The sequence below is a fragment of the Canis lupus genome, chromosome 33, assembly GCF_011100685.1.
Source record: "Canis lupus familiaris isolate Mischka breed German Shepherd chromosome 33, alternate assembly UU_Cfam_GSD_1.0, whole genome shotgun sequence".
NCBI lineage: Eukaryota > Metazoa > Chordata > Mammalia > Carnivora > Canidae > Canis > Canis lupus.
This window is the reverse complement of record NC_049254.1, coordinates 25303221-25330403: the sequence shown is the minus strand read 5'-3', so window position 1 is coordinate 25330403 and position 27183 is coordinate 25303221. Positions and strand designations below refer to the sequence as shown.

Here is a 27183-nt window from a genome sequence, read left to right as displayed (position 1 = left end):
ACTTAAGTCACCTGCACTGAAGGTATGATTAATAAATAAACATGGTTAAGGTTATAAGGGAATGAGAATAAGTTATAGGTAATAGATCAGGATTTGCTAGCCCAATGAATACCACTCATCTCAAGTGTCTTACCAAATGGCTATAGTCTTATCCTAATGATGTAGCCCATGATTTTGCTTAAATATTCATCAGAATGTCCCTTTGGATACTGCCATGAGCTAATTTTGCAAACTACTGAGGAAAATAAGTCTCATTGCTTTTATTATTATTATTTTTGTCTCATTGCTTTTAAATCACACCTCTAATGCCAAAAGGAGGAAAATAGGCTTGTCATTAAATCTCAAGCTTTGAAATCATTCAACTGATTCTGATGTGCATAATGATTTTAAATTATCCCAGATAATAAAACCAGCACCTTGACAAAAGAATACTTATTTCTCTTATGAAAGTTTATAATTACAAGATAAGCTCTAGTACTTTTTCATATAAAATGGGACCTGAAATCTGTACAATTGGAATAAGTTTTCTATGAGGTTCTAGCACTATGCTGTCCAATATGGTAGCCATTAGCCACTTACGGTTATTGAGCGGTTGAAATGTGGTTTGCATGAACTGGTGTTCTGTAAGTGTAAATTACATACTGGATTTCAAAGATTTATATGTTACAGCATTTCAAGTAATTAAGGTCTTTAGGATATGATTCCAAAACAAACCCAGTTAAACAGACTTCCATGATAGATTCAGTCAAATTAATGGGTGGAAAACAAACAAACAAACAAACAAATTAATGGGTGGTAGTGGGGGAAGGTATTCCAATGGACTTTTCTGATAAGTTACATTGTTTATGTAGCATAATAAAAGTAAGCCAAGAAAACAAAAATGGTGTAATTACTTTAGATAGGAAAAGGAAGAGTTATTCAATTGTTAATTACTAGGAATCAAGTGTTCTTAAAGCTGAAAGCTCTTTTGTTTTGTTTTGTTTTTGTTTTTGTTTTCTCCCTGTGGAGGGACACTTTACAAGGAAATAGTGTCACATAACTAACAGTGGTTCTCACTAAAAATGGCTTTCACAACTCAGTTTGAGAACTCATTTATAGATAAGCCTCTTCTATCTCTTTCTACTATTTTCTAGATCTTGGTACATTAGCAGATAAGCAATCATTAGCTACCTTCCAACTATCAGAAACCTAGCTCTTGAGAAGAATCGACTTAGTATAATTAATTTCTGATAGGATCTGGAAAGATCCAGAAAATCCTTAGTACAGGAGAATGATCAACTGGCAATGCCACTTTGAAGGATTCAGTTCTTCATGCCACATATTATTTCCTAGCCTCACCCAATATTACTAGAATCATTCCAAAATAACTTCCTTTCAAATATTTTTGAGATCCTCAGGAACACATGAAGATTTTCCACTAGGACATAATATTAAAGTAGCCATTATTATCTAAAGCAGCTTTTGCAAAGAACAGAGGAAGATCAGAGATAGCATCTTAATTCTCCTATTGCTATAACTCCTGTTGTTTTTTAAAATTCTATCATTCTTCATTTCTCAAGAAATTTACCTCATAAATGCAGATGGTAGCACATATTTATTTAGATGGAACTTAATTTTCAGATAACCCAATATCATTTGAGAAAACAAGATACAAAAAATTTGCAAAAACGGTAAATAATCACTATCAAGCTAAAAATCTCAATTGTGACAACAGTTTAATGTCTTTTAATTTAAAAGAAAAAATTAGAGTGACTAAATGAGAGCTTAGGGGAGCTAAGGTGTGATACACATTTTTTTTTTCCCCTCGAATCTAAGGCATTCTAGAAGTCAAGTCATCATTTTCAAACAAGACTGGAATGATTTTCATGACAAATACCAAAATACAATTTGAGAAAGAGAAACCAGATAAGAAGAAAAAGAACCACAAATATTTATGAGAATGAGCAGACAATAAATGATTGTTTTTATTTTTTCAAAGCTTTCTCTACTTTTTCTTGGCTTACAAATCTACTCATGTCTCCCCTACTAAAGAAAATAAATATAACAGTAAAAACACTCTTGAAAATCTAGTTTTGCTACTGAACGACTTCCCTGTCTTTCATCTTTCTTTACCACAAAATTTCCTGAAAGAATAATCTCTATACCAGGGGTTGGCAAACTTTTTTGTTTGTTTGTTTTTGTTTTTTTCTTTGGCAAACTTTTATTAAAGCACCAGATAGTAAATATTATATAGGCTTTGTAGGTCATAGCGTCTGTTACAATTAATCCACTCTGCCCTGCCATGCAAAAGCAGCTAGACATTATGTAAACAAATGAGTGTGGCTGTGTTCCAAAAAAACTTTATTTATGGAAACTGAAATTTGAATTTCATATAATTTTCACATATTATGAAATATTCTCTGATTTTTTTCAACATCTTAAAATGTAAAATCTATTCTTAGCTCTCAGCCTGCACAGTATTAGATTAGGTGGAGGGCAGGAAAGACATGGTCTGTGGATGATAGTTTGTGAACTCCTGATCTATACTACTGCCTCTACTCCATTGAAAATTTAGTTTTTGCCTCCACCGTGCTCTCAAGATTTGCTTTCTCAAGGATCAGTAATATCCTGTTAAGTTGCCAGGCATATTGCTTTTTTCTTCTATTCAAATTCTTTGGCCTCTGCTATATCTGACTACCTCTTGACCATTGTCTTGGTGGTCTTCTATCTTTTATTTGGATTTCTTCTATCCTTTCATGAGTTATTCTTGTCCTTTTCCTATCTCTCTGATGACTTATCAATATCTTCTGCTGGATTTTTTTTTCTACATGAATATAGAGATATCCTCAAGTTTTTGTTCCCAGATAAGACTATTTCTCCTTTCTATACTATCTTCTTTGATGATCTCATGCAATGCTCTTTCACTAATGCATTTATTACATAGATGATTTTCAGAGTGAGATCTTCCATATTTTTCTAGGAGTCCAGACCTTAAATTGTTTGCCAAACTTCTTTGGGAATGGCTTAAAAGCACTTCAAATTTCAAGCACTCATTCTCAAACATCTCATTATCAGCTTTTCCAAATTCCCATGACTTTCCTATCTGCTAATGACATCATTATTATCCAAATTCATTAAATTATTTTAACCTTTAAATTCTCTTCTAATCTTCAGATTTAATGACCTCTACTGTCTTTCACAATCAATCAGTTTTACATTCAGCAAGTTTCCCTCAATTATTCCTCACACCTGTTTCAACTTTGCTTTCTAGATAGCTAACACTTAGTTCAGAAAACCATTTCAAGCTCTCCTTCCATGTGTATTTCCTAATGGATAAATGGAGCAGGTTAGCTACTAACTGATTATCATCAAACTCATTAGCCTGCCATCAAAGGTCCTCAATAATTTATGCCATCCACCTCTTCAGTTTACTTTCCTCCCAACATCTCCTTTTTTATAACATATACCAACTATGTCATGACTGAATTCTGAGGACTTAGTTTGTGTCTAGAAAATTCGACCCTATATTTCCTCTATTGGAATATATATAATTACTTGTGTATCTGTCTTATCTCTCCTAATTTAATAGTAAGCTTTTTAAGAACCACGACTACATTTTTACTAATTTTATAACAGGACTAGTATAATGCTTAACTGTAACAGTGATTTTTGGAACCGGGTGAAGTATTAAAATGAATGACAGTGACTTCTACATAGATTATGTTTATTAAGTGTTTGTTGAACTCATAAAATCATTAGGTAGTTAATTTTGTGTCTCATGAATTTTAATTTACTAACAGTATAATGAAATCTCTCACCTGATACCTTATTATAAGGTTGTCAAAGGGCATGAACCTCCAGTTACAAGATTATTAAATTCTGGGGTTCTAATGTACAGCATGGTGACTTATAGTTAACCATATTGTCTTGTATCCTTGAAGTTGCTAGAAGAGTAGATCTTAAAAGTTCTCACCACACACACAAAAGTGGTAACTGTGAGGTGATAGATATGTTAACTACCATTATTGTGGTAGTAACTTCACAATATATACCTATATCAAATAATCATGTTTTATATCTTAAACTTATACAATGTTATATTTCAATTGTAGTTATGACTTTTAATATACTGTTCAGTGCTAGTCTTACTCTTTCCTAGACTTTCAACTCAGGCAAATTTGAGCTTTAATTTATTAACATATGTAAAATGGAGGATGCAAATAATACTTGGTTTTCCTATGTCCTACAGAAACCTTAAGGACCAAATTAAACTCTGTATGTAAAGTTCTTGTGTGGACTATAAAACATAGAAAAAGTTAAGTTCATTTCTTTTCCTTAGAGTTTACTCATTTTTATTTTTTATGCCTACCATAGAATCTGGGGGTAACATGTTCAGTAAATGTGAATTAATGTGTTAATGACAAGAAAAATCACTTGTTCCTTAGATTCCTTGAAATCAATTAAAATATATTTTTCATTCACAATGTAAAGCATTTTTAGCAAAAGCAAAAAATAAAAAAAGGTATAAACCACATAGTCTCCTCAAATCGGCAAACAATAAAACATTCACAAAACATAATGAAGCAATGATCTTAGGTTGCTTCTTGATTGCACATTACACATATACTTTTCAGAATTGTACCTTGGTCACACTGTTGTGATTACCAGATAATTTATAAAGAAGGCAAGTACCTCATTATCATGATATGCCCATTGGCACAAAAGCATGCCAAGCAGGCACTGTTACACATGACCACCACATCTGCTTGCAGTATAAAAGATGTCTCGGTGATGTTATGAACATAAAGACAAGTCTGAGAAGGCAGTGAGAAGACTTTGGCTTGTTTTTCTGAGCAGATTATTGTATACTGATGATCTCCTATTTCTTGGGATGGAGAGGGGCAGTTCATGACCAGTTTCCTTCTCCAAGATTTTTCATTTTCATCTATGTTGTTTGGATCCCTCCAAACTTCATATGGCGGTTGCATTAATCCGCCATTTCGGTCCATACAGGAGAATGCTAGCACAGCTCCTTTCAGTGAGAGGAATGTACCTATAAAAACAATTTCATATCACTGGCATGTGAAATTCTTTCTAAAACAGTTGTTATTCATTTATGGGCAATAAATGTTTTATAATAATAGTTTATATCTATAGTATCATAATATTGCAGTAATATATATATAAATCAGTAGATTTGCGAGTTCATCACTTGCGACAATTTGGCATCATAGAATGTTAGGTCTAAAAGGGGCCTAAGATATCAACTTGTCAAATCCTTTCATTTTATTAATAAAAAATGGAGACCCAGAACAATGATGAGACTTGGGCCATGTCACATGGCAAGTTAGTGATTGAGCCTGGATTAGAACTCATGTTTCCTATTTTCTAAGCCAGTATTCTTTTACCATACATATATTCCTCCCTTTAACATCCCTTTTCAAAAAACACATTTTAGAAAATTTACAATTTTCATTTATTGAAATAAGTTCAACTGAAAAAAATCATGCCATCTGATTCCATTCTCTTATTTCTTAGGCTCATTTACTAGAAAATGGTTTTTTCTTCTTCTGAAATTAAACACCTAGAATGAATTTCATGAAATTTTAACATACAGAGTTCATACTAGCAATTTTGATTCTATTAAAAAATTATTTGGCTCTTAAGCAGGCTTATGCATCTTTATATGGAAAAGAAGTTTTTACTCACCTGGATTCTCCAAGTTTGAATATTCATGCCCGATTATTACCTATAGGTATTTTTACCAGTCCCAGAGGACAGGATACTACAAAGCTTAGGAGGTAACTTGAGATAGATTGACCGTTGGACATTACCAAACTTTCCCCTAAGTAATGCCCAAGTAGCCTTTCCTTTCCTTTGTCCTCTAACATCTTGTAGAGAGAGTAAGGGGATTAACCCAGGCTGATATGCCTCAAGAGTATACATATAGCAGACACTTGAAAAAGAAAGGATGATAAATAAAAATACATTCCACTTAGAAAGTACTCTACTATTTAAATTACTTAAAACGTATCAAATTTAAAATAAATGTTTAGATGATTTAACATCCCAGTTGTATTTTAAAATCCACTCCCAAACTAAGAAGCCTATAAATGTCTTAGAAAGGTAAGTGAAGAAGGTAGGAGAGCAGAGTTTAGCGAGTTTAGCCCCTTCAGTCTGAGAGTTGAGGAAGAAAAGAACAGCTATTGCATGATGGAAAAAAAAAAAAAGACAAAAGCATTAGAGTTTTACTTGGTATGAGGAAGGTTTTGAGAATAGAGTGATGTAATTCAATTTGCACTTAACAGGATCACTCTTCCTGCTGGCCATATCCTAAAGGGCATCAAGATTGGACAAAGGGAGAACAGTTAATAGGTTAGTACAATAAATCAAGGCAAGAAATGGATAGAGGTTTCCTCCAATCAGGTGGTAACAAAGGAAGTAGCAAAAAATTATCAGAATCTGAGGATAATATAAAGGTCAAACCAACAGAATTTGCTAATAAACTGGACTTAGAGTGTGAAAGAAACATAGTGTTCCAGGATGATTCTAATGTATGTGACCTGAGAAACTGGAAGGATGGAACTGCCATTAACAGATATGGGAAAGAATACAAGGAAAAAGAAAGGAATACCAGGAACTCAGTTTGGGACATGTTAAGTTTGAGATGCTTATTTAGACATCTAAGTGGGTTTTTTTCCTAATTTTTTTTTTTTTTTTTTTTTTTTTTTTTTTAATGATTGAGAGAGAGGCAGGCAGAGGGAGAAGCAGAATCCATGCAGGGAGCCCGACGTGGAACTCGATCCCGGGTCTCCAGGATCACGCCCTGGGCTGAAGGCAGCACTAAACTGCTCGAGCCACCTGGGCTGCCCTCTAAGTGGATTTTAAATAACTAGATAGCTATGTCAGAAATTTCAAGATGGTTCCAGACTATAAATACAAATATATGACCCATCAGATTATCAATGGCACTTAAAGTCATGAGGCTGGTTGATTTCATTTTGTCCTTGAATATAAATAGAAAATAAAAAAGGTTTGAGTCAGTTTGGGGGCATTCTGATGTTTTAAGCCCAGTGAAATGAGAAGGAACCAGCAAAGTGGACTGAGAAGGAATGGCTAGAAAGGTAGGAAGAAAAGTAGGTGAATATACTGTTCTAGAATCCAAGTGAAGTAAACTGTGTAATATGTGCTGGTATGTCAAGTAAGATGTGGTCCGAGAACTGACCTTTGGATCTAGCATGAAGTCAGTGGTGACATAGGTAGAGATTTTGACTGATTGATATGGGAGAAAGCTTGATTAGAATAGAAATGAGAGAATGGGAGAATAAAATTGGAAATAGTGAATATAACACATTTCGAGGAGTTTTGCATTAGAGAAAGATAAATGAAATGGAGCATTATAGAAGGATACATTAAAGAGAGTTTTTCACTTTTATTTATTAAATATTTTATTTTTTAAGTAACCTCTACATCCAACGTAGGGCTTGAATTCCCAACCCTGAGATCAAGAGTCACATACTCTACCAACTGAGCTAGTTAGGCACTCTAAGTGTTTCTCTCTTAATGGGAGAAAGAACAGCATGTTTGTTGATCTAGCAGAAAGATCAGTATCTATTATCATTATAATTACATAATTAGGTGTAATAATATAGATATAATAACATAACTATATAAAGGAAACAGATGAAAAGTTGCTGGATTGACTTTCTTGAGTGTACAGTAGAGAGGTTGGCCAAGTTGAGAGCTTACAGTTAGTCATAGTAACTGGAGAGAATATAGAGACCATGAAGATATAAGCAGGTTGGTAGTGGTTACCTGTGTGTTTCAATTTTCTTAGTGAAAGAGGACACGTGGTCATTAGCTGACATTGAAAACAGCAGAGGAAGTATTGAAGGTTTGAGGAGAGTGAATAAACTATAATTGTTCAAGAGCGTGGGTGAGAGGACTAGGGAAAAATAGTAAATATAATTACCCAGCAGCATAGGAGCCTAGTTGATTTATTTCAAAATGAGACTATTTATTGTGGTTATATATTTTTCTCTAGCCATATTCAGCCACACAGGTATAGAAATAAAGTAGGTAGAATTAAATTTAACCAGAATTGTGATTAAGTTGAATGTGTAATACTGTGATTTATAAATAAACATATATTTGGTCTTTATTCTGTGTCTGACATAGAGTCCCTAAAACTCTTGGAATTTCTAAATGAGGGGGCAATACAGGTGTCTTTTATTATATTAATAAGGTGACTTTGGGACCTCACCTAAGGATGGGGCTGGTTGCTAGATGGACCATTGTGATTAGGGGGTTGGTACTTTCAGTACTTTCCATTCCCCACCTCTGGGGAAGGAAGGGAGGAGGCTGGAGATCGAATTCAATCACCAGTGGTCACTGATTTAGTCAATCATGCCTATATAATAAGGCCTCCATAAAATTCTAAAGGAAGGGGTTTTGAGAGCTTCTGGGTTGGTGAATAGGCGCAGGGGGAGTGACGCTTCTGGAGAAGGCTTGGAAATTCTGTGTTCTTTTCTACATACCTTATTCTACTCATGTCTTCCATCTGGATGTTCATCTGTATCCTTTTATAACAAACAGGTACATGGTAAGTAAACAGTTTTCCTGAGTTCTGTGAGCCACTCTAGCAAATTAATTGAACCCAAGGAGGGGTTATGGGAACCTCAGATTTGTAGCCGATGGGTCAGAAGCACAGGTAACAAACTAGACTTGCTATTGGTGTCTAAAGGAAGGAGAGGGGGCAGTTTTATGGAGCTGAGCCCTTAACTTGTGGGATCTGATAGTTATCTCTAGATAGTGTCAGAATCAAGTTAAATTGGGACACCCAGCTGGTGTTGTGAAGAATTTCTTGCTATGGGGAAAAAATCTCTATACAGCTGATGTTGAAAGTGTTGTGTGTGGAAGTAGTATGAAAGTAAAAGAGACACACAGGACAAACACAGAAGGAGGAAGCACTAGGTTTTTCCCTACACAGGAGCCAACAGATTGTAGTTTTTTCCATCCCAGCGTAAAGTTCATTTGTAGAATCAGCATCACCTGGGAGCTTGTTAAAAATGCAAATCCTCAAACTCTACCCCAGACCTACTGAATTGGAAATTCTGGGGGTGGGGACCAATAATCTCTGTTGTAACAAACCCTCTAAGTGATTCTGATACAGACTAAAGGGAGAACTACTGGGAATGGATAATCTTAATGTGCTTTTCCACTCTAAAATTCAATGACTTAGTGCACTTCAAATTTTCATATCATTGAATTTGTTGTCAAGACAACCACAGTAAATTAATATGAAAAGTTTCCTTAAAAAAGAGAAGTGGGCTTTTCTTTGTTGAGAGGTTTTTGATTGCTGATTCAATCTCCTTCTTATAGATCTGTTCAGATTTTTATTTCTTCATGGTTCAGTCTTAGTAGGTTTTATGTTTCTAGGAATTTATCCATTTCTTTTGGGTTGTCCAATTTATACGCATATTATTGTTCATAGTACTCTTTTAGGATCTTACAATTATGCTTTCTCTCTTTTCCAAGGTTATAAATAAAACACATCTGAACCTAGCTTCATAGTTTACTCTTTTATATAGCTCTTTTTTAAAAATACTTTTTTTAGAGCAGTTTTAGGTTTATAGAAAATTGAGAGGGTAGTACAGAGTTCCCATAGGCTCCCTTTGTCCTTTATTATTAATACTTTGTATTAGTGTGGTACATTTGTTACAATTGGTGAGCTGATATTGATATTAACTAAAGATTTTAAAAAACAGGAGAATAATGACAGAAAACTGGAGAAGACAGGTTCCCATTACAAAGCTTTAAATAGATAAGGAAAAGCTTTGTAAATATTTACTAACCAGATACCATATTATTAAGTTAAATCTCTACTTATTTTGTAATTTGCTGTCATTTTTAGTCTATGTCTGTTTGTTAAGAATGGTAAAGGACTTTCCTATAATATTGAGAGATCTCTTAAATTAGTTCCAGATCTGTTTATTTCTAGGTTTGTGACATAGAAAGCCATATTTATATGTTAGAATATCTCTTAGAAAATTGTCTTCCAGGGAGGAAAAACTGAATGAAAAGTCATCAAGGAGAAAAACCATGAGAGACTCTTAACTATAGGAAACAGAGTTGCTGGAGGGAAGGTGGATGGGGGGGATGGGGTAATTGAGTGATGGGCATTAAGAAGGACATGATATGATGAGCATTGGGTGTTATACGTAACTGATGAATTATTGAACACTACATCATAAACGAAGTATGCACTCTATGCTAGCTAACTGAATTTAAATTTAAAAAATTGTCTTCCATATATGGTTGTAAACTTGGGTACACAGGATTTAGATTTTCACCTTTAAACTTATGAGGAATGCCTAGCAAATATTATGTGTCCAATTTGGATAACAATTTATTGTGTTAAATAGTGGATTGAATTAATGTTTAATAATTATTACCTCACTGATGTGGCTCTAACTCAACCAGTATAAAAGAATAGTTCCTTAAAATTAGGAATATAATAAAAGATATTTTCTCATCATGAAGTATGTTTACAATTAAAGTGGCTCTAACAGATTAACTTTTAAAATATAATGCATTTGATGGGCTGAATTGTGTCCCCACCAAATTCATAGGTTGAAAGCCTAAACCTTAGTAACTCAGAAGGTGACTATATTTAAGATAGTCCCTTTAAAGAAATGATTGAATTAAAAGGAGGTTGTTAGAGTGGGCCTTAAGCGGGACTGACTGGTGTCCAAGAAGAGATGAGGATACACAGGGAGACACCAGTGGTACGTGCACACAAGGATAGTCATGGTGAGGACATGGTAAGACTGGCTATCTACAAGCCAAGGACAGAGGCCTCATAAGAAACCAGAATTGCTGATACCTTGGCCCTCTAGTCTCCAGAAATGTGAGAAAATCAATTTTTTGTTTAACACACACACACACACACACACACATACACATACACACATACATTTATCTAAGTTTGCCACATTAGAGAGCTGAATATTCTACCTAGAATAAGTAAAAATCTATAAGAATTTAGCACACCAGTTAACAAAATATAATTCACTGTGATCTAGCATTCTCTATATATGTATTCTTTTAAAATAAAATTTCTTATCCTATATACTAATAAAATTCTTTATTTTTTTTTACTTAAAAACTATCTGAAAAACATACATAGGAAATACGAAATAAGTTATTGAGAAGAACAAGTTTTAAAATATTCAAAGGAAGAGCACAAGGAATCAGTCATCTCCTCTTTGGAAGGAAAGATAATTCAAGTAGGAAGAAAATATAACATATGCTTTAGCAACAGTATGCATAACTTATGTCAAATTCTTTAGGCACTAGGATTAAAAGGAAAGAAATTGTGTGGCATGTCTTTGAAACAAGATGGGAAGGTTACCAAGGACTTTAGGAAGCCATGTCAGGTCAGAGTGCTTTTAGATTAATCTGAGTTCTTCAGGAATGATAAAAAACATTCATAGGCTCTGACCTGGCATGGAACTTTGGAGAAATACTTCTTTAAATACTTTAACTTTTTTTTTTTAATTTTTTAATTTATTTATGATAGTCACATAGAGAGAGAGAGAGAGAGAGGCAGAGACACAGGCAGAGGGAGAAGCAGGCTCCATGCCCCGGGAGCCCGACGTGGGATTCGATCCCGGGTCTCCAGGATCGCACCCTGGGCCAAAGGCAGGCGCCAAACCGCTGTGCTACCCAGGGATCCCTAAATACTTTAACTTTTGTATTAAGGTTTTCCTTAGTATTTTTCAGAAAACTTTTCCCCAAGTCATTGTTTAGGTGGGCAGTTTCAGTTTCCTACTATAGAAATAATTATTTTATTCTAAGGAATGGTAATTTGCTGTATGACAGGAGTTGGAATAATATATGATTTATGAAATTTTCAATAGTTTCCAATATACAGAATACTTACAATCTTTATTCCAGATCAATACAAATTAATGTTATATATTATCTTATATCTAAATGTGAAAAAGGACCAATTAAGGAATAAATAAAAAGTCTTACCACTTGGCAATACCATGACTGGCTCTGTAAATCTTTGTTCATCTGCTGAAGGTAGGTTCAGGGAGATGATTAACACCATTCCCAGACTAGTTCCAACAAACAAACAAGGGGAGACTGTAGGGTCATTTTTCCGAGCAAAGGACTCCATGAAGTATAGTGCTGTAATTGCTTCTTTTGAATCTTTGTCAATACTGGAGATGCTAGAGCTCCTAGAACGATTATAAGAATTTTCTCGGCTTTCTATAGTAGTGTAAAAAAACAAAAATTAAGTGTTAGTGTATTTCCATAATAAGTAAAGTCAGATTTAGTACATGCAAACCAAAATTATGAAGGGGAAGTGGAATTTGATTCCTTGTTGACTAATCTGGAAGACAGCTTGTCCAGTTCACCAGCTTATTTTGATAATGAAGAGACTGAAGTCTAGAAATGTAAATCATAAACTTAGGCAGAGCTGGGGCTGGAACTTGGGTCTCCAGAGTTCCAGTGTACCATGTTTTCTCCCTATATTTTCACAAATTAGTTGAAATTTTCTAATCTGGAAAAAAATTGTCTGAGTAGTCAAAGTTATAAGAATTTCTGGTACCATTTTAATTATGCTTCCCTTCTACCAACTGTTGAAAATATTCCTGATGATTTCTTGGCAGTTCCCACCTACTGACAACATTATGGCTACTTACAAACTCACAAATGTTCTTGGTGAATACATTTCCCTACCTGACACAATTTTTGTTTTCACTATATTTGGAGTAACTACAGTCATAAAAATTGGAGTATTTACCAAGGTTAAAGAGCAAATGCTATATCCCTGAACTACTTTCAGGCTACCTACCTTGAATCCAAATCCAGTTCTAACTTTGCCTAGGATCAAATGAGAAGCTGTAGACAGCGCCATTCTCATTGTTAATGGTAATCTTTCTGAGAGGGATTCAGGCCACCTAAAGGAAGCAGGATGGTTTAAAGTTTTCCTGCTCATCAACACTCATACATGTGCACACTCCAATAAGTATAAATGCACCCCCCTCAGTTAACTACCATTAGGAATGTTTTGTTTTTATAATCGCTCCAAAGTTCAAGTTCCTCATATTCTTTTTACCACTGCATTCACTCCTTTTCTTTCTTGATAGGTACAAGTGTGACTCATTTTTATAAAAAGAGATTAAATATAAGTTCCTTAGATTCTCCTTTTTCTAGAAAGCAAAATATAGTATTCCTGATTCCCCCTTTTTATCCCTTAGAATTTGTAAAGATAATTATTTGTAATAAAACTTAGAGATGCAAAGGAGCTTGAATATAATCTATATAATTTTGCAGATTTGGAGACAGAGACATAGAGTTAAGCAACTATCCCAGAATCCAGTACAAGTTAGAGGCAGAAATGTCTAAAACTTAAAATTCTCAATCAAGTGATTAAGAGTGCTACTTCTATAACCTTTACATTTTGCTTCTATTATAAAATTTCTAGCTAATATGCTTTAAAAGATTTTCTGTTTGTGGTTCATCAACATTCAAGTTTGTTACTCATACACCTGTGTGAGAGATAACATTATCTGCATGTCCATGAACCAGATTTAGTATGGTATAATTTTTTAATTTTTGTTATTTTTTGAGAAGTGGTAAATGGGGAAATTACTACCACATTGCTTGAGAAGTGATAAATGGGGAAATACTTTGTAGGATAGAATTACCATAGAAAATCTTCTAAGATAATTTTTTCCTGTATCTTTCCCCTAAATTCTTTGTCAGCAAGACTGTTAGTACTAAGCTACAAGATTCCTTTTTTTCCTCCCTCTCTAACCATCTCTGGCCTTTGAGCTCTTATACTTTAATCTCTGCTCCAACACTCATCCCATAAGTAAGCAATTAATCCTTCCTTTTAAAAACATGAAGAGGAAGATTGCAAAGTTTAGTACTTAAGATCTTGCCTTTTTCTTTTCTTTTCTTTTCTTTTCTTTTCTTTTCTTTTCTTTTCTTTTCTCTTTTCTTCTTTTCTTCTTTTCTTTTCTCTTTCTTTTCTTTTCTTTTCTTTTCTTTTCTTTTCTTTTCTTTTCTTTTCTTTTCTTTTCTTTTCTTTTCTTTTCTTTTCTTTTCTTTTACTTTATTTATTTCCCAAAACAGAAGTGGGGGAGTGGCAGGTAGGGGGAGAGGGGTAGCCAAGCAGGGAGCCAGAGGCATAGCTGGGTTCCAGGACCCTGGGATCATGACCCTAGCTGAAGATAGATGGTCAACTGACTGAGCCAGCCAGGCATCCTACGATCTTGCCTTTATCTTGGTCACATTCTCTTGACAATTAAGGAAATTAGGCTTGCAAGACATTAAATAACTATCCACAGATAGAGACACTAAAAGGCTTGCTATTGAGATGGAAGAAAGCTCTCAATTATTGCTGGTAGTATAGAGAACTGTTTAAGGCATAGGCCTCTCTTTGTACAGAGGAGCTGTTTACCAAAAAGCAGAGCCATTCTGATTTTAGCGATGAAGGAGGAGGTACAGTAAGGAATGGATTTGGAGTCACGGCCACAGCTTGACCAGACTGTTACTCATTGCCTAGGGTTGACTATAGGTTTTTTTTTTTTTTTTGGTTGACTATAGTTTTAAATACACAAGACCTACATCCATTGTCCTCTAGCTCCTGTTTTCATGGCATATCAAATTTTAATTATATCCACAAAAATTTGCATGTTTAACTTACCTTCTGTTGTGACTGGTAAAGAAATTTCCATGCAAGCAGCTGATTGTGCTTTCCGAAATGGTGGTCTTCCAGGACCCCAGCGATTTACTTTTGAAACATCAGCACTGGATAGACGTTTTCCAGAAGTGCAACTCTGAGAGGTTGGACTTGTGCAGTGTCCATTTACATGATCTGTAGCAAGAGGAAAAAGGCAACATAAATACAATAATTAAATCTTCATAAAAAGGAATCCAAATGTAGATTAATAAATGAAGAGTGAGAATTCCTTTTTCTTCAAACCATATAAAGATGGCTAAGTCTGTGCTATTTTAAGATTTAGTCACATTTTTAGTAGTGAGCCAAAAATTTCATAAGATTTTTATTACATGTAAGTTCATTTTTAATATTTGGCTAATTAACATAGCTTAAAATTTATTCTCTGTCCACATTAAGTGTTGTACCATTTAATGGCAATACAAAATAGGTTACAATATTCAACTTTCTTTTGCATAATTTAAATATATACCTATTTATATAAGTTTTGGAAGTACTTCAAGTACTTGGAGTGGAATAGAAGCATCTTACTATGCAGTTGAGAATGATACTTAAGAATATTGATTTTTACAGCCAGATTTCCTGGGCTCAAATCCCAGTTCTACCATTTACAAGTTGCACAAATTACTGAAGTCCTCATACTTTAGTTTCCTTTTCTATAAGTGGGAATATTATCTACATCTTGGAGTTTTTGTGGTAATTCATGTCTCATGCCAGAACACTTCTTGGCATATGGCAAATTCTGAATGAAAATTATTACTGTCATTCTTGTTCCAGCTATTTAAACTGCTCATGTCTAAGACAAATAGTACTATTTATTTAGAGCTTATGAGTTTAACACTGTTTTGATATAACTAAAACTTAGAGATAATACAACTAAAAATAGGTCTTTTCTAATTGCTGATATATATAATATTTGAAACGAATTCTCATAGTTCTGTAATATTCAGAATACACTTATTTTTTAAAAGATTTTTATGTATTTATTCATGAAAGACAGAGACAGAGAAAGGCAGAGATACAGGCAGAGGGAGAAGCGGGATTCTCACAGGCAGCGTGATGTGGGACTCAATCCCAGGACTCTGGGATCACTCCTTGGACCAAAGGCAGAGGCTCAACTGCTGAGCCACCCAGGCATCCCATCAGACTACATTTAAAAATGTACTTTGGTCATTCAAAGAACAATAAACTTAAATGGAGAAGAATCATGTTTAATGTCCATATGGTATCAGATGTTTACTCCATTATAGCCTTTTTGTATTATAGTTTGTCCATTTCCTGGGTTTCCTTGCAGCTAGTGCAAGAATAACAATTAGATTTCACTGTTAATATGCATTAGTGTCTTTTATTATTTTTTAAAAAGGAGAGTTAATATATTATCAAATGCTTAAATGTCAGACACTTCATATACGTTACCCTATAATCATCACAACAGTCCTGCAAGGGTAGATGCTTTATTGTCCTGATTTTGCAGTTGAGGAAACTGAAGCTCAGAAAAAAGGGTTTGGAAAGTTGTCTAATATTATACAAATAGTTTTCATGGAGGCAGGATTCTGAACCAGATTTTCTCATTTAGTGTCTATATGCTTAAAAACTGGGCCACAGAGCCAGCTAAAGGATGTGGTAAGGGGTAGTGATTTTTGAAGACCTCTTTAGTGGAGTTTAGGAGTGTCCTGTGTAATGCACATTGAGATCCATGCCTGGATCCATTAACACAAATCTCAGGAATCCTAGATGGAAAGGCAGAAATATCCCTCAATGAGTTAGTCATAGGGAAGCTGAACTCAAGAGCTCTACCCCTCCTGCACTATCAAATGTAGTCTTATAAATAGGAAAAACACTGAGAGCAACAGCTGGCATTAACAAAGACTTAGAATGAATTTAGAAATGGTGACTTTGGGAGCACCTGGGTGGCCCAGTCAAGCATCTGATTTGATTTCAGCTCAAGTCTTGATCTCAGGGTCATGAGTGCATGCCCTGTATTGGGCTCCATGCTGGTCATGGAGCCTACTTAAGGGGAAAAAAGAGAAAATCTGGGGGTACAGATTGTAAAAATAAGCCCCCTACTGGGTATGTCTGTTAGGAAAAGTTGCCCCTTCAATCAGGCATGACACCCTGGTTGGAGGACAAGTTGGTTTGTTAATTGACTTAATGTTGATTAATTGATTAATTTGTTTTAGCAGGAAAAGAATTTATTAAAGGATATTAGGCAGCTCAAAATCTCAAGAAGAACCTGTAAGTTATACTCAGAAGCTTTACAGACCAAAAGAGTACCCAACCATACTGGAGTTACTGTTTTAGTAAAAAACTATGGTTAGTGGCTCAGCACTGATGATGCTGGAGCTAGAATGCTAGGAGCTGTGCTATTGTTGGCCTGGTACAGCAGGACATCTCCACTATCATAATCACCAGACCTGAGGTTTATATAATTTTTAATTGGTCTTTTAGTGTTTTTTGAGTATCACCATTCTCTACCATTTTGCTGACATTTTGAGGTTTTTAAGCCCTTATTTTTAGGATTTTTTTTCTGAGGAATTTAAGCTGAAGATCTGGATGGACTAAATCACAGGCTTTCCCTTGATCAGCTTATTATTTTCTCCAGTTTCAATTTGATTCTTCTATAGCAACATTTACATAGCTATGATTTTGTTGTCAAAGCTAAAGGTACTTTGAATGAACACAGGTTTATGTACCTTGAGTTTAATGTTTAGTTTCTGAAATACAAAGTTTCAAAGAGCTTCTTCCTCTTTATTTCTCCATAATTACCCATTTGTTCAAGTTTAATTCATAATTTGTTCATTTAAGTAGATGTTTAAAACTATTTGGGGCCAACTTTATAGTTTTAGGAAAAATAATCTCTTACTGAAAACATGGCCTTAGGCTTTGTCAGTAATGAATAGAATGTTTTAATTGGTAATAACTATTTTTAAAATTTCAGCTTCAATGAGGTATAACTGACATATAAAATTATAACGTATTTTAAGTGTATAACGTAATTATGGAAAGTATTCCTACCATCTATTTAATTAACATGCCCATCATTTCACATATTTATTTTTGGGGGAGAACATTTAAGTTCTCTCTTAGCAAATTTCAATTATACATTGCAATGTTGTCAATGAAGTCATCATGTTTTCCATTAAATTCTCAGAACTTATGCATCTTATAGCTCAAAGTTTGTACCCTTTCACAAACCTTTCCCTATTTTTCCCTACTCCCCAGGTTCTGGCTACCATTTTTCTACTCTGTTTCTGTGAGCGTAGTAACTTTTATTTTTTTAGGGATTCAACATATAAGTGATACCATGCAGTATTTGTCTTTCTCTGTCTGGCTTATTTCAATTCACATAATGCCCTCAAGGTCCATCCATGTTACAAACAGCAGGATTTCCGTCTTTCTCATGGCTGGATAATATTTCATTGTATATATGTATATACCACATCTTTATCTAGTCAACCACTGACAGGCACTTTGGTTGTTTCCCTATCTCTACTATTGTAAACAATGCTGAAATGAACATCGAGTGCAGACAGCCCTTCAATGTATTGTTTTCATTTCCTTTGGATAAATACCTATAAGTGAGATTGTTAGATTATATGGTAGTTCTATTTTTAATATAACTCCTGTATGTTAAGGGCTAGATGGCTCATTTGTACAAGCATACCCTGAATGCCCCTGTTAATCATTATCTTGAGAATGTATAGATCCCATGCATCTTCTGTTTTTTTCCACAAGCAAGATATGTAGAAAATGTGTTGTTCAGCATTTCAGGTCAAGGGCTCCTGGATTGGCCAATTTTAGGTATCTATTCAGTAATGCAGAATGTCCGGGTGGCAGGCTTTTATCTCCTTGGAACATTAGTCATGCAAGGAGGTGCAAAGCTACCGAGAAATGCTAGGATAATTGCTACACTATAAAAGCTTGCTGCATTGAATTTCCAGCAGCAGATGCTTTGTTCAGTTGACCACTCCTGGACTCCCTGTACTTAAGTTCCCTCAATAAACCTAGGTTTCAATTGCTGTCTCTGGGTCATTTCTTTGATCTTGCTTGTTCATCACCCATACCTGGCTAAGAGTCTGCAGGAATGTGGCTATACACCTCCATACTGTTTTCCATAGTGGCTGCACCAATTTACATTCCTACCAACAGTACATAAGAGCTCCCTTTTCTTCACACCCTCACCAACACTTGTAATTTCTTTTTGATGATACCCACTGTAACAGATATGACATGATAGCTCATTGTGGTTTTGATTTGCATTTGATTTGCATCACTGATCAGTGATGGTAAGCACCTTTTCATGTACCAATTTGTTATTTATATGTTGTCTTTGGAAAAGTGTCTATTCAGTTCCTCTGCCCATTTTTAAAAAGTAGGCTCTACACCCAACATGGGGTTTAAACTCATAAACCCTAGATCAAGAATTGCATGCTGTGCTGAGCCAGCCAAGTAACCCCATCTGCCATTTTTAATCTGAATTTTTATTGCTATTGAATTGCATGAATCCTTTATATATTTTGGTTATTAACCTTGTATCAGATACATGATTTGCAAATATTTTCTCCCATGCAGTAGATTGTCTTTTCATTTTGTCATTAGTTTCCTTTACAGAAGCTTTTTAGTTTGATGTAGTCCCACTATATCATATTTTTGCTTTTGGTTTCAAATCCAAAAAATACCTACCAATACCATTGTCAAAGAGCTTACCACTTGTGTTTTCTTCTAGGAGTTTTATTGTTAAAAGTCTTATAGTCAAGTTTTTAATCCATTTTGAGTTGATTTTTGTGTATGCTATAAGATAGTGGTTCAGTTTTGTTCTTACGCATGTGGCTATATGGTTTTCCTAGCACCATTTATTGAAGAGATCTTACTTTCCCTATTTATATTCTTGGTTCCTTTGTTGTAAATTAATTGATATACGTGTGTGTGTGTGTGTGTGTGTGTGTGTGCGTGTGGTGTGTATTTCTTGGTTCTATTCTATTTCATTGACTTATGTGTCTGTTTTTGTGTCAATACCATGCCGTTTTGATTGCTATAGCTTTGTAATATAGTTTGAAATCAGAAAGTATGATGCCTCTTTTTCTTTCTCAAGATTGCTTTAGCTATTTGGAGTCATTTGTGGTTCCATGAAAATTATGTTTTTTATTTTGGTGAAAAATGTCACTGGAATCTTAACAGGGATCGCACTGAATCTATAAACTCTTTTGGGCTATCTGGACACTTTAACAATATTACATCTTCTGACCGATGAACATGAAATATCTATTTACTTATGTCTTCAGTTTCTTAATATTTTACAGTTTTCAGTGCACAGTTCTTTATCACCTTGGTTAAATATAATCCTAAGTATTCTTTTTGATATGATTGTATATGGAATTTTCTTAATTTCTTTTTCTAATAGTTCATTGTTAGTATATAGAAATACAACTGAGTTTTTTATACTGATTTTTCTATTCTGCAACTTTGCAGAATTTATTAGTTTTAATAGGTTTTTGGTGGAGTCCTTATTGTTTTCTATATACTTCTCATTTGCAAATAGTTTTATTTCTTTAAATTATTTTCCTTGCCCTGGTTTGTACTTCTGATACTGTATTGAATAAAAGTGTTGAGACTGGCATTCTTGGAGTAAAAGCTTTCAGTTTTTCACCACCAAATATGTTAGCTGTGGCCCTGTCATATATGGTTTTTATTATGGAAGGTACCTTCCCTCCATTCCCACTTGGTTATAATTTTTGTCATGAGTAGATACTGAGTTTTGTCAAATGTCTTTTCTGCATCTTTTGAGGTAATCACATGATTTTTACTCTTCATTTTGTTAATATGATAGATCGCATTGATTTGCAGATACTGAACCATCCTTTCATTCCTGGGATCAATATCACTTGATCATAAGATTCTTTTAATGTATTGTTGAATTGGGCTAGCTACCCTAGCTCTCTTTTGTTTATCATTTGCATGGAATATCTTTCTCCATACACTTACTTTCAGTCTGATATGTACTTAAAATTAAAGTGAGTCTCTGGTAGGTAGTATATGGTTGTTACATTTAAAAAAAAAAATCCATTCACCCACTGTGCCTTTTTATTGGAGAATGTAGTCCATTTACATTTAAAGTTACCATTGAGGGGCACCTGGGTGGCTCAGTGAAGCATCTGCCTTTGGCTCATGTTATGCTCCCAGGGTCCTGAGATCAAATTCTGTATTTGGCTTCCTGTTCAGCAGGGAGTCTATTTCTCCCTCTCTTTGCCTCTGCCCCCCACTTGTGTTTTCTCTCTCTCTCAAGTAAATAAAATCTTAAAAAATTAAAGTCACCATTGATAGGTATGGACTTACTTCCTTATTGTTTTTGGTGGTTGTATAATTGCTTTTTTTTTTTCCAATTTGATGCTTTTCGTGTATACTTAGATTTCTTTCTTTTTTATGTATTCACTATAGATTTTTGCTTTGTGGTTACCATAAAACTTATATAAAATGTTACTTATTTAAGTTACTTAAAACTTGTATTCTTTTTGACATAAAATATTGTATTAGTTTTAAGTGTAGAAACATTTATAATGGTCTACCTAAGTTAATAACAACTTTAGTTCAAGTGCATTCTAAATGTCTACATTTTTACTCTCCTCACATTTTGTCATTGGTGTCACAATTTATATCTTCTTATTTCACATATCTATTAACAAATTATTATAGTTAGTTTTACAACTTTTGTCTTTTAGCCTTCATACTAGATTTATGAGTGAATTTCATATCTCTATTACATTTGATTATTCTGATTTTTACTATATACTTACCTTTACCAGTGATATTTATACTTTCATATATTTTTCTGTTACTAATTAGCACTATTTTGTCTCAAGTCCCTTTTACACTTTTTGTAAGGCCAGTCTAGGGTAATGAACTGCTCCAGATTTTGCTTGTCTGGAAAACTATTTCTATTTTGATTCTGAAGGATGATTTTCCTGGGTAGAATATTCTGGGTTGGCAGGGTGTTTTTGTTTGTTTGGTTGTTTTTTTACAGCACTTTGAATATATCATGCCATTCCATTCTGGTCTGCAAATTTTATGCTCATCTATGCCAATTCCCTTATGGGGATTCCCTTTATTAACAATTTTTTATCTTGTTTTTAAGATTCTTCCTTGTTTTTGACAATTAAGTGTCTTGGTATTGATCTCTTTGGATACAACCTATTGCAAAGTTTCTGGTCCTCCTGGATCTGGATGTCAGTTTCCTTCCCTAGATTAGACAACTTTTCAGACATTATTTCTTCAAATAAATTTTCTTCCCTTTCTCTCACATTTCTCCTTTTCTAATTCTTATAATGTGAGTACTATCCCACTTGACATTGTTGCATTACTACCTTAAGTTGTCTTCATCTTTTTCCTCTTTTTTTTTTCTTGCTTCTCTATTGGATGAAATCTGCTTTGCCTTTAAATTCACTGATCCTTCCTTTCACTTCAGTCTGTTGTTGAACCTATTAATTTTTTCTGTGCATTTATTGTATTCTTCATGTCTGTGATTTCTGTTAGCTACTTTCTCATGAATTTTGTCTCTTTGTTTAAATTCTTATTTTGTTCATGCATTGTTTTCCTAATCATGGGGAGTATGTAAATTACCACTATTTTGAATACTATCAGGTAGTTCACTTATCTTCATCTCATTAGATCTGTCCCTGGAGTTTTATCTTGTTTTTGTTTGTTTGATTGTTTGGAATATACTGTTTCTTCATTTTCCTAACTCTTTGTGTAAAGATTTCTACACAACAGATAAAAAGAGCCAGTTCTCCCAGATTTGATGAAATGGTCCTGGGTAGATGAACCTTATGATTTGCTTGGCCCAAGCTTTTGGTGAACTCTGAATCTTTGTGATTGTCCAAGAGGTCTTTTTCATTCTTACTGGCTCACCATAATTGAGAATGTGCAAAGATGCATTTCTATGTAGGTATTTACTCATTCATCCACATGTAGGAGTCACTCAGCTAGTCTGGATTTCCTTCAGAGGGAATTGCTCCAGGTGTAGCTATAGATCTGTGGTATCCATGAAAGGAGAAGAATTCAGCTTCCTACATTGCCATCTTGGACCAGAACTCAAAATAACAATAAAATTTAACATTAAAATGCCATATATCCTGATTAATGTTGACAAAGCAAACTGACACTTTGTCTTGAGTCACGAGTCAGTATCCACATCAAGCCCCACATTAAGAGTGGGGAGAGAAAAAAAAACAGACAGTTATTCTGAGATGAAAGAAGAAAGAGAGAGAGAAAGAAAGAAAAAGAAAGAAAGAAAAAGAGAAAGAGAAAGAAAGAAAGAAAGAAAGAAAGAAAGAAAGAAAGAAGAGAAGGAAGAAAGAAACTGGGTCTAGCTATAGTCTCCTAAGAGATGAATGAATTCATTCTGATCACTTTGAACATTGTAGAAATTAAACTTGTCTGTCAAATTTATTGCAGAATTTCGTTTGTCTTAGTTTTTTTCCTATATTGATTTTTGTCTTTAATCAACTTCATCAACCACTAGTGTTTTGTTTTGTTTTTCTATGGGTACTGAGTTTTGTGCTATCTTTAGCAAATAAGTATTTGCTCTAACACTATTAAAAACATTTTCACATGCTTTTTTTTAAAAGCATTTTTATGGTTTCTCTCTATTTATACTTTTATTATCTAGAATTTATTTTGGTATAGAGAAATTATTTTTCAGATGCCTAGTTAGTTGCCCCAAGCATTTATTGAATGTCTTACCTTTACCCTACTTATTTTAAAGGTTAATTATTTACAACTACAAAATTTCTGTATTCATTTGGCCTCTTTGTAGATTTTTTTTTTTCTCCTACTCATTGAACTTTTCATACGTTAGGACCCAATATGGCATAATTTTTAATACTAGTTATACGTAAGAATTTTATAACCAGCCATGTGACTGAATTCTATTTATTATTCAGTTGATTCTCTTCAGGTTTAAGGTATAAAATTTTATCTCCTGTAAGTATAATAATTTTATCACATTCTTTTGAATACATAGACATAATATTATATTTATATATTTAATTGCATTGCCTAGTAATCTATTTTTTCCTTTTGTAAACTTTATTATTTACATAGTTATTAAAATATTCTTCCCTATTCTTATTTGATTAAACAAGGCCCTAGGATTAAAATTATATTTTCATTGTATGATTTACTTTCCCTTTTCTCTTAAGTTTTTTTTTTTCCTCAAGTTTTTATTTAAATTCCAGGTAACATACAGTATAATATTACTTCCAGTAGAATTTTGTATTTATCACTTACATACAAACCTAGTACTCATCCACAAGAGCTCTCCTTAATTGTCATCACACATTTATCCCAACCCCCTGTAGACTTCCCCTCCTGCAATCCTCAGTTGGTTCTCTATAGATAAGTCTTTTTTGTCATTTTGACTGTCTTTCTTTTTCTCCCATATTCATCTGTTTAGTTTCTTGAACTTAACATACAAGTGAAATCTACAGATATCAGTGTGTTGATTTTATATCCTGTGATTTTACTGAGTTCATGTATCAGTTCTAGCAATTTTTTGGTGGAGTCCTTTGGGTTTTCAACATAGAGAATCATGTTGTGTGCAAATAGTGAAAGTTTGGCTTCTTCCTTACCCACTTGGATGCCTTTTATTTCCTTGTTGTCTGATGGCTGAGGCTAGGACTTCCAGTATTATGTTAAATAACAATGGTGAGAATAGACATCCCTGTCTTGTTCCTGACCAAAGGGGAAAAGCTCTTAGTTTTTTGCCCATTAAGGAAGATATTAGCTGTGGGGTTTTGTATATGGCCTTTATTATTTTGAGGTATGTTCCCTTTATCCCTACTTTGTTGATGGTTTTTCTCATTAATGAATGTTGTGCTCTCTCAATTTTTTTTTCTGCATCTATTGAGAGGATCATATGGTTCTTATCCTTTCTTTTATTGTGGTGTATCATGATTCATTTGCAAATATTGAGCCACCCTTGCAGCCCAGGAATAAATCCCACCTGATTGTGGTGAATGATTCTTTTAATGTACTGCTGGGTTCAATTTGCTAGTCTTTTGTTGAGAATTTTTGCATCCATGCTCATCAGGGATATGGGCCCGCAGTTCTCTTTTTTGGTCTTTGTCTCGTCTTGGAAGCAAGGTAATATTGGCCTCATTGACATTTTCCTTCTGTTTCCACTTTTTTTGGAACAGCTTGAGAGGAATAGGTATTAACTCTTCTTTAAATGTGTGGTAACCTTATTTGTCTTGAGCTAGGGATTTCTTTTGTCTTGCTGCTTTTGGGATTTTTTTCTTTATATTTTGAAAATTTAACTACGATATGCCTTTGTGTTGGCCTGCTTTTGTTGATTTTGATGGGAGTGCTCCATGTCTCCCTGGATTTAGATGTCTATTTTCTTCCCCAAATTAGGGACGCTTTCAGCCATAATGTCTTCAAATAAACTTCTGCCCCCCCCGCCCCGCCCTTTCTCTCTCTTCTTCTTGGACTTCTATGATATGAGTGTTAGGACATTTGGTGAAGTCACTGAGTTCCCTAGGTCTACTTTCATGATCCAAGACTTTTCTTTCTTTCTTTTGTTTGGCTTCATTATTTTCCATAATTCTATCTTCTAGGAACTTGTTTGTTCCTTTGTGTCTTCCATCCTTGTGGTCATTATACCCAGTTGGTTTTGAATCTCAGATACTGCATTTTTCATTTTGGCCTGATTGTGTTTTAGCTCTTTCATCTCTGCAGTAAGGGTCTCCCTGATGTCTTCTATGTGTCTCTCAAGGCCAGCCTACAGTATCCTTATGATTGGATTTAAATTCTGGATCAAGCATATTACTTATATCTGTTTCTATTAGGTCCCTGACCATGACCTTCTCTTGTTTTCTTTTGAGATGAATTCCTCCATGTCACATTTTGTCTAGGACTCTGTCTTCTGTGTGTTAGGAAAGCCTGTTATGTTTCCTGCTTCTGAAGGTAAAGGCTTTATGGAGATCATATAATGTCCAGGGCCTGGTGCTTCAGGAAGCATCTCTGGTGTGTGTTGCATGGACTATACTGCTGTATTTGGGCTGCTCTTTCCCTCAAGTCAGTTCTCTGCAGAGTTTCTCCTACCTGCAGTGGGGAGTGTTTTGACCTTGTCCAGAGTGTGGCGAGTTTTAACTAGGTGTGCTCTGGTCTGCTGGCTGAAAGAACCCTGATGCTGTTTCCACTAGAGCTGGAGCTTTGCAGAACTCTATGGTCAGTAGACCTGGTGTGTGTGTGTGTGTGTGTGTGTGTGTGTGTGTGTATGTTGGGGAAGGTTTCTGCTGGTCTTTGGGAGGAGGGGTCTGCTGTACTGCTGCTCAGGCACACTTGCCCGAGAAAAGAATTACCGGCAGATCACAGCAGGACAGGACCTGGTAAAAGCGGGTTAGGTAGCCACTGCTGACGCTGAAGTTAGTTTATGTTGAGGAATGGTGCCTGTTGGCTCCTTTGTCCCTGGAGAAGCAATGCCACCTCTGTTGGATGTACTCCAGGAAGTGGAAACGTCTCTCCCAGTGTGTCCCAAGGGATCCTCTGATTACACCGTCTGTCTCTGGGCTGTCTGCTCCTGGGCTATCTGCCTTCCCCCACAGGAACACAGCAGTGCTAACTGGGCTCCACACCTGCCATGCTACAGACCTCTCTAACTCCAGTCTTTGAGCCCCGTGGTTATAAAAACTCAGGAAAATCAACCCTTCTTGTTTTCCTAGTCAATGGCTATGGGGAAGTGTTTTCTTTGTGTAATTCCCTGTGTGTTCCTCTCTTTCTCTTCCTTCTATGACCAGGGCTCCCCCCCTCTGTAGCACCCATGATCTGCTTCTTCCCCAAACCCTGTGTCTGTACTTCCCACCTTCCTCAACATGGCCTCTTCTCTGTCTTGTGTAGAGTGCTTTATCAGTCCTCAGGTCAATTTCCTGAGTATTCAGAATGGTTTTATAATTATCTGCTTGAATTGGGTGACCAGGCAAGCTTAGAGTACTTTTACTACTGAATTATCCTAGCTCCTCCTCCACTAGTATTTAAATTTAAGCTCAGGAATGCCTGGGTGGCTCAGTGGTTGGGCACTTGCCTTTGGCTCAGGGTGTGATCCCACAATCCTGGGATCAAGTCCCACATTGGGCTCCCTGCATGGAGCCTGCTTCTCCTTCTGCCTATGTCTCTGCCTCTCTCTCTGTGTCTCTCATGAATAAATACATAAAGTCTTTAAAAAAAATAAAAAATAAATGTAAGCTTAAAATCTACATGTAGTGAACTCTTAGTTTCTGGATGTCTGAGAAATTGTTCCTCATTCTTAGCTGATGGATCTCTGACAATCACATTCCTCAGCATAGGTTGAGAATTAACATGCAATAGGCAGCACATATTTAAAATTGAAAAAACTATTTTGTTTCAGTTTTCATAGAAAAATAATGTATCCATCCCCTCTCTGAGTTGCC

The 27183-nt window shown here is 35.0% G+C and overlaps 1 protein-coding gene across 6 annotated transcripts in view; it reads right to left on the bottom strand.

The window, feature by feature from the left end:
• The window catches only part of STXBP5L (syntaxin binding protein 5 like), a 379914-nt gene that overhangs the window by 14298 nt on the left and 338433 nt on the right, over positions 1 to 27183 (bottom strand). For all 6 annotated transcript variants that reach the window (XM_038582977.1, XM_038582980.1, XM_038582976.1 and 3 more), the window contains 3 exons: positions 14708 to 14878; positions 12019 to 12258; positions 4672 to 5032 (listed from right to left, as the gene is read on the bottom strand). In XM_038582977.1, the coding sequence (XP_038438905.1) occupies positions 4672 to 5032; positions 12019 to 12258; positions 14708 to 14878 (772 nt within the window). The remainder of the gene's footprint in view (positions 1 to 4671; positions 5033 to 12018; positions 12259 to 14707; positions 14879 to 27183) is intronic.